This window comes from Macrobrachium rosenbergii, chromosome 30 (assembly GCF_040412425.1).
Source record: "Macrobrachium rosenbergii isolate ZJJX-2024 chromosome 30, ASM4041242v1, whole genome shotgun sequence".
NCBI classification, from domain to species: Eukaryota; Metazoa; Arthropoda; class Malacostraca; order Decapoda; family Palaemonidae; genus Macrobrachium; species Macrobrachium rosenbergii.
The window spans coordinates 11,646,001-11,654,851 of NC_089770.1; the positions used below are offsets into that span (position 1 = coordinate 11,646,001).

An 8,851-nucleotide genomic window follows, 5' to 3' on the forward strand; every position below is an offset into this window, starting at 1 on the left:
AATATTAACTTAAATAATTATTTGGATGATTTGAAGAATGTTGGAATCCTAAGAAAATAATAATAATAATAATAATAATAATAATAATAATAATAATAAAAATTTCACCCTAACCACATTGCAAGATAGCAACATCTATTTAAACTTGCTGTCAATTAATGAATGAATTAAAATAATAATAATAATAATAATAATAATAATAATAATAATAATAATAATTTCAATAAATAATAGCAACATCTATTTAAACTTGCTGTCAATTAATGAATGAATTAAATAATAATAATAATAATAATAATAATAATAATAATAATAATAATAATAATAATAATAATAATAACTAACCTTTCACCCACCCCAGCCTTGAGACATCCATGGGTGAAGGCGGGCCCGTCTCCATACTCAAAGTGAAGGAGGCCGCTGTGAAGGACTCCGGAAACTACACCTGTAGCGCGCCGGAAGCGGATCCGGCCACCGTCCGGATACAAGTGCTCGACGGTAAGGAGGCCGGATGCCATTTCTGATCAGTAAGGGGAAACACTGAAATGGAATTGTGGGGTTTTAACACTTATTGACAGACAAAATATATATGTATATAATACAATATATATATACACATATATATACATAGTTAAATGTATATATATATATATATATATAATATATATATATATATATATATAAATATATATATATATACACATATATATACATATATGAAGTTAAATGTATATACATATATTATACAGGCATATGTTGTATGTATACATATATGAACACTAATATATATATATATATACATACAGACATATATGTTGTATGTATACATATATGAACAATGGTGGACACCAATGTACATTCATGTATAAATTTGTATGCATCTGTGTACATACATATTTTAATAATGGAGGATGCAGTTTATAATTATGTAAACATTGTATATATTTCTATGCATACATACACATAGAAGATCTCACTACTTTATCATTTACTAATGCTATGAAAACAGTTGATGGCAATCTCCAAGAGAAGGGTTTATTCAAAAGAAACAAATTCGAGAAACAATTATGTATTCCACGGACATACCAAAATTCCCAGTCCTCTGAAATTTCACAGCATATCCAACATTTCAAACAAGAGATTGATCTTTCAGAAAACTGCATTTGCACGAAACCCCTTCAGATATAATGCAGTGGAAATAAAGTCACAAGGGAGATAGAACCTGTTACTGACAGAACTGGCATTTTAAAATGAATGATTTTCCTCTGCATCCTCTAACTTCTTCTTCTTCTATTTCCCAGGGGAGAGCTCGGCAGCCATGCAGCACTCCACCAACGGGGCTGAAAACTTGCAAATTTACTACGAAACAATACCACTGGGACTCCTAGTACTGGTTCTCATTTGTCTGCCTTAAGCCCTCTCCTTCCCCACCACAAGCACAGCGCGCCATCTTGATTTTTCTTCATCTCGTGCGCCATCTTGAGATTTTAGTCATCCAGCATGCCGTCTTGATTTTTATGCCTCATATGCCATCTTGGTTTTTCTTCATCTCGAGCGCCATCTTGATATTTTATTTATCTGGCACACCATCTTGATTTTTTTTTGTCTCATAAGCCATCTTGGTTTTTCTTCAGTTCGAGCGCCATCTTGAGATTTTATTCATCTAGCACACCATCTTGATATTTTTTGGTCTCATAAGCCATCTTGATTTTTCTTCAGCTCGAGCGCCATCTTGAGATTTTATTCATCTTGCACACCATCTTGATATTTTTTTGTCTCATAAGCCATCTTGATTTTTTTTCAGCTCGAGCGCCATCTTGAGATTTTATTCATCTTGCACACCATCTTAATTTTATTTTGGTCTAGAGCGCCATCTTGATTTTTCTTCATCTCGAGCATCTTGAGATTTTATTCATCTAGCACACCATCTTGATATTTTTTGGTCTCATAAGCCATCTTGATTTTTCTTCAGCTCGAGCGCCATCTTGAGATTTTATTCATCTTGCACACCATCTTAATTTTATTTTGGTCTAGAGCGCCATCTTGATTTTTCTTCATCTCGAGCTCGAGCGCCATCTTGAGATTTTATTCATCTTGCACACCATCTTAATTTTATTTTGGTCTAGAGCGCCATCTTGATTTTTCTTCATCTCGAGCATCTTGAGATTTTATTCATCTAGCACACCATCTTGATATTTTTTGGTCTCATAAGCCATCTTGATTTCTCTTCGTCTCGAGCGCCATCTTGATTTTTCCAGTCTCTTACACCATCTTGGTTTTTGTCATCTCTTGTGCTATCTTAATTTTTATCTTTTCCTTCATCTTTGTTTTTTATGAAGTGCACCATCTTGATTTTTTCATCTCTTTCGCCATACTGATTATTTCATCTTGATTTTTCCACGTCATACTCCATCTTGGTTTCACAACCTTTTGCACTATCTTTTTTTTTTTATCCCATCTGATGATCCATCTTAATTTTCTTACATCTTATGCGCGACCTTGATTTTACATGAAGTGCACCATCTTGATTTTTTCATCTCTCTTGCCATCTTGATTTATCATCTCACGCACCATCTAGATCTTTTCATCTCTCATGCCGTGTTGATTTGTCACCTTGTGTGTCATCTTGATTTTTCATCCTATCCGCCATCTTGATTTCTTTTTCATCCAGTGCATTTGATTTCTTTTTCATCTCGTCCGCCATCTTGATTTCTTTTTTATTCAGTGCACTTGGTTTTCTCATTCGTCCGCCATCTTGATTTCTTTTTTATTCAGTGCACTTGATTTTTTCATCTTGTCCGCCATCTTGATTTCTTTTTTGTTCAGTGCACTTGATTTTTTCATTCGTCCGCCATCTTGATTTCTTTTCATCCAGTGCACTTGATTTTTTCATCTCGTCCGCCATCTTGATTTCTTTTTTATTCAGTGCACTTGGTTTTCTCATTCGTCCGCCATCTTGATTTCTTTTTTATTCAGTGCACTTGATTTTTTCATCTTGTCCGCCATCTTGATTTCTTTTTTGTTCAGTGCACTTGATTTTTTCATTCGTCCGCCATCTTGATTTCTTTTCATCCAGTGCACTTGATTTTTTCATCTCGTCTGTCATCTTGATTTCTTTTTTGTCCAGTGCACTTGATTTTTTCATCTCGTCTGTCATCTTGATTTCTTTTTTATCCAGTGCACTTGATTTTTTCATCTCGTCCGCCATCTTGATTTCAATTCAGCCAGTGCACTTGATTTTTCATTCGTCCGCCATCTTGATTTTTTTCATCCAGTGCACTTGATTTTTTCATCTCGTCCGCCATCTTGACTTCAATTCATCCAGTGCACTTGATTTTTCATTCGTCCGCCATCTTGCTCTCTTTTTCACCCAGTGCGCCATCTTGCTTTTGTTTCCTTTCCTGTGAATTCTCCAGCGCCAACAAAGGGAGGAAACCTGTGCTTTGATATCTGCTTGAGGACTCTCTCTGATAGTTGCCTCCTTCTAAGAAAACAACGTCCTCCCCCCCCTCCCCATCCCCCTTCCTTCCCTCCTCCCCTAACCCCGTGGTTGTATGTTTGTATCATAAACTTACTATTATGTCCAGTGTAAAGTGACTAACGGTCTGTGTTACGAGTTGTAACGGTGTTCATGGTGTTACGTTAACTGACAAGAATTCAGAAGCCACTGAAGAGACAAAAATCACGACGCTGAATCTTGAGAGTTGAAAACTGACTTGGCTTTTTCTCCCCTGTGATGACGTCAGCTCAAAAGATGAATCAATGTCAAAATAAGTTAGGTTTAAGTGTGTGTGTGTTTAACAATATAAAAGCTGAAATCAAGGTTCCCTTGTAGATATTGAAGGGAAGAATCCACGAGGAAAGAGTAAAAGTACGTCTAGGGTATAAAGTATTATCAAATGCTCAAGTTCTACGAAGTGATGTTGTACTATTACTGAGTAGCAAGCGGATCACAAAGCGAGGTGTAAAAACCGTACATTCACGTGAAGATAAATAGATTTACCATTCATCACGACATACAAACAAAGACAGAGACACTTCTGAAGCTCATTGCATACCTAAATGCTTTCTAAATGACTTACTTGTTACTTTGCACCTGTAAAAAAAATTTATATGACTATACGACGAAGTAAACCGTTCACTCTGGTGATATTGTAAATTATCACCAATCGATTTGAAAAAAAAAAAAAAAATAAACCAAGGTGATTTACGTAGGATGTAAGGACTAATTAAAATACTGTTATATCTGTTCTGTAAGTACGTGTAGGAGAGAGAGAGAGCCCGTGCTGGCATAAGGCCGGCAAAATCTGCTTAAACTACAAAAGCAAAGAAAAAACAATACTTGTCGGAATGCTGACTGGGGTTACGAAATTTTGAGAGACGACCAGCTGTTCTTGACTTCATCCCTTGAAAGGAGTTTCTCACAAGATTTGGTACAATGAAGCATAAGAATATCGTCTTTTGAGTAGTCATTTTATTAATAAAGTGTTTCATTTAGCCTTCGGAATTGTCAATGTCCTTGCGAGGACAATAAATAAGAGATCATCCACGTTCTGTGGCATCATGTTCTGCTGGTGGTGGCCATGTTCAGTGTGTTGAAATATAGCTAACGGTTCAGTGTGTTAAAATATAGCTAACGGTTCAGGGTAAATGTTTAAAATGATCAAAGGCTCCAACGATAACGGGAATATTATGATCGAGTGATAGATATTTGAAGTCGTGTTTTTCAAAAGCTGGGGGAAAAATAGCTGCACTTCGTCAGAAAATTCTAACTCGAAGCTTTTTATGCAATTTCGTATATTAAAAAATATGGAAACAATTTTCAAAGTGTCAGGGGGAAATAATAGTTTAGCATCAAAATTGTTTTTAAAAATATATATATTCCTTCAAAAACTATGAAAAATAACTCGAAGTTTTTTTTCTCCAGTTTAGTATATTAAGAAAAACGTTTGAAACAATTTCCAAAGTGTCAGAGACAGTATTGGTTAACATCAAAACTGTTTACAAAAATTTAAAGTAAAACTCAATATATGTTTCAATATTTGAGGACACAATAATAATTCAAAAATACCTTTTATTTATTCTTGAAAAAATTATGCCGTTTAATTATTATGACTTTCGCGTAAGAGAACTAAAAAAGCAGGCCATTACACAAATAAATAATGAAATTAATATGCATGCAAATCACATAACCCCAATTGGTAAAAAGTCATTCCATTTCATCTGTAAAATTTTGGGTTAAGAAGCTCCCGTTTTTTAAAATTTGAGGTGTGCCAGAGACACTGATAATTTCTTAGTTCTTATATTTCGATCCTTCAGGTCCTAAGCTATCAATCAAACTTGGGAAAGTATTTCAACTCTAAGACCTTGAATTCTGTTACGTCATAATTACCGAGTATCATTACCATACGAGTATAACCATATACATTCATTTTGACCATTCAGTGTCGGTGACTGGTATACATTCAGGCACAAGGATTGTTTGGGATGGTGTACAATGTTCATTCATTCGCCAATAAGCAAGAATTTATAGCTTCCTGAAATGTTTGAAAATGACTAATGACAAGATTGGAGTTCGTGGCTACTCAAGCTAAAAAATTCTCCCAAGTCTAAAATATTTTAAAACAGATAATCTTAAAGATTTAATGTTCATTCATTCACTAATAACAAGAATTTACGGCTTATTGAAATTTTTGAAAATGACTAATGACAACACAGGAATTCATGGCTACTCACGCTGGAAAATTCCCCAATGTTTAAATGATTTTAAAATGATTATTTAAAAGATTTTTTTGAGATTTTCTTTCAAATGATAATAAATCTGAAGCAATGTAAATTAAGAAAGAGAATGCCTTGCTGTTATCGAGAAAATAATTAAAAGAAAAAACTAAAATTACTGTGAGGAACTCTGGCTTAGAAAAATTTGCTGTCATTTTGGGGAAAGCAAAAATGTCTAAAATTCTAACACTATTTCAATTCGAACATTAATCTTCAATATACAACAACAATGTACCTTAAGAAAGAGAATGCCTTGCTATTATCGAGAAAATAATTAAAAGAAAAACTATAATTACTGCAAGGAACTCAACCTTAGAAAATTTGCAGTCATTTTGGGGAAAGTAAAAATGTCTAAAATTCTAACAATATTTCAATTCGAATATTAATCTTCAATATACAACAAAGTAATAATTTCTATAAAGGAAATTTTATTAGAATTCAATAAAACATGAAAGATAGGACGATTGCAACGCCTATAACCTACTGGAAAATAAATCAGATATACAAATATGTTTCATATATATAAAGATAATTCAATCAAGGCGCAGGTCAAAGAATCTTTATGAAAATATATTTTTTTCCACTGATGAAAGTAAATCATTCAAAGAACAACAGAATGTTAACGGGAATTAGAGATAAAATGAAAATAAAAACTATGTATAAATAGAAATATGAGAAAGATATATTCAGAAATGTTGAAATTTGGTATATTTTTATTTTAGTTTTGATTAACTGCACGGTTTTTTGTTTATATATTAAGAAGAGTTCTTTTCTCTCTCTCTCTATTATCTATTACTCAGTTATAAAGATCCAAGTCTGTATATTTAGAAGATTTCTCCTCTCTCTCTCTCTCTCTCTCTCTCTCTCTCTCTCTCTCTCTCTCTCTCTCTCTCTCTCTCTCTCTCTCTCTCTCTCTCTCAGTCTTATCTTTGATCTATTTCTCAGTCATGAAAATCAGTCTGTATATTTAGAAGATTTCTTCTCTCTCTCTCTCTCTCTATCTCTCTTATCTTTTATCTATTTCTCAATCATGAAAATCAAAGTCTATATATTTATAAGATTTCTTTCTCTCTCTCCCTCAGTCTTATCTATGATCTGTTTCTTATTCATGAAAATCAGTGTATATTTAGAAGATTTGTTCTCTCTCTCAGTTTTACTTTGATCTGTTTCTTAGTCATGAAAATCAGTGTATATTTAGAAGATTTGTTCTCTCTCTCAGTTTTACTTTGATCTGTTTCTTAGTCATGAAAATCAGTGTATATTTAGAAGATTTGTTCTCTCTCTCAGTTTTACTTTGATCTGTTTCTTTGTCATGAAAATCAACGTCTGAATATTTAGATCTCTTTTCTCTCTCTCTCAGTGTTAATTACGACCCGTTTCTCAGTCCTGAAAATCCAATAACATCACAGCAGGCATTCTATCACAATCAACTTTCAATTTTCCCGTAACACACGAACATCCATTTCTGTCTGAGAGTTGATCCATTTATTAAAAAAAAATTAAGCAAAGGAAATAGAAGAATACCCATTTAAATGGGCGAGGAATAAAGGAATAAAAGGGTATTTATTTTATACGTACAGGGACTTCTTCAGTTCTGTGTCAAATGTATCATAATGTTTATATATGAATGCTGTATAGCCTAACTATATCTCTTACCTGCCCAGGTAAGCTCTATGAAACTGTCATTGTTTTTAAGTCAATTGTAAACAATGTAACCTTTTTAATATAATAATAAAAGTAAAATCTGTACGTTTTCATTTGTCCTCTCCTTCTCTTGTGTGATTGGGCTAAGTCAAGGTCATGGGGCTAGCAACCTCATCCCTCCAGATTTCCAGAGAACAGGAAGGTTCTGTCATCCTTTCCAGTACCACTTTCACTTCATTTATCCAGCCTTTTTGTAGGTCTTCCAAATTGTGTGGTCATTTCAAAAATATTCCCCATTCCTTCCACATGACTGTGCCAACTTGAAACACACTGATCAATCCCTTCACCTACTGTATGCTAACTCTTGTACCATTTCTCATACATTTCCCCACATTTCTCATCTTCACAGTTTTTCCCATACCACAAATACATCACCATTCCATCTCTACAGCTTTCACATTTGTTTTTGCGTTTATATTAAACAGCCACATTTCACTTCTATGTAGGAGAGTTGGTTTAACAATCATTTCATGCATTCTATCGTTGGCTTTCATAAACACTTATAGGAATATACAGTTTCCATCCTCTTTTAACCTTGCGCTTGTTAATCTTATCCTGCTCCTTTTACAAACAATTTCAAAATCTTTTACAAGGTCTCTGCGGCATCTCTTCACAATTCCCAACCAGTGCTTCATCGTCTGCAAACATCAGCTATTTCATACTCAACTTACAACCCATTCTTATCCAGTAACTTTGGCCTTTCTCTTCAAGCACCAGTGGAACCACATAACTTTCACAGAGAGAGAGAGAGAGAGAGAGAGAGAGAGAGAATAAACAGGGAAATTTGAAACAGCAAGGCTCAGGAAAAAAATGTAAAAACTCTGGATATAAATAAAACATTAGGGATAACGCAAAAAATAAAAAAAAGCCAAACAATAAAAAAAAATAGAACGCTCTACCCAACAATCAAAAAAGGAACAAACCTATCACAAGTAACAAGTGACAAAGACAGGGAAGAAGAAAATAAGAGAACTGAGAAAGAAAAAGAAAAACACCACAAGTAACAGGTGACAAAGCAAGGGAAGGAGAGGAGGAAGAAGAAGAAGAAGTAGAGAACGAGAGAATTATTTTCGTCAGAAACACCTCGTAGAAGACACAAGCGCCTGGGCGTGTCATTAGCCAGAGTGCCTCTCTCACTCTCATTCTCACTCTCTCTCTCTCTCTCACGTTCGGCAGATGATGATGACGAAAATACGACACCGCAGAGGACCGGGAGAAGTGGGGCTGTCAGCCAAGCCATCCATCTGGAGCGGTGTTGGGAAATACTCACTCGGAGTGGTCGTGGTGTTACAAGTAGACCGATGCGTCTAGGTCTTTGGGTACAAAACACACATACTCACACATACACACACACGCACGCACACACACA

At 34.5% G+C, this 8,851-nt stretch overlaps 1 protein-coding gene across 1 annotated transcript in view; it reads left to right on the forward strand.

The window, feature by feature from the left end:
- LOC136855040 (MAM domain-containing glycosylphosphatidylinositol anchor protein 2-like) overlaps nt 1-8,627 on the forward strand; it is a 123,095-nt gene extending 114,468 nt beyond the window's left edge. The window contains exons 7-8 of the mRNA XM_067131803.1: nt 362-498; nt 1,302-8,627. Coding sequence (XP_066987904.1) covers nt 362-498; nt 1,302-1,414 — 250 coding nt within the window. The 3' untranslated portion in view covers nt 1,415-8,627. The remainder of the gene's footprint in view (nt 1-361; nt 499-1,301) is intronic.
- The last annotated feature ends 224 nt before the right edge of the window (nt 8,628-8,851 follow it).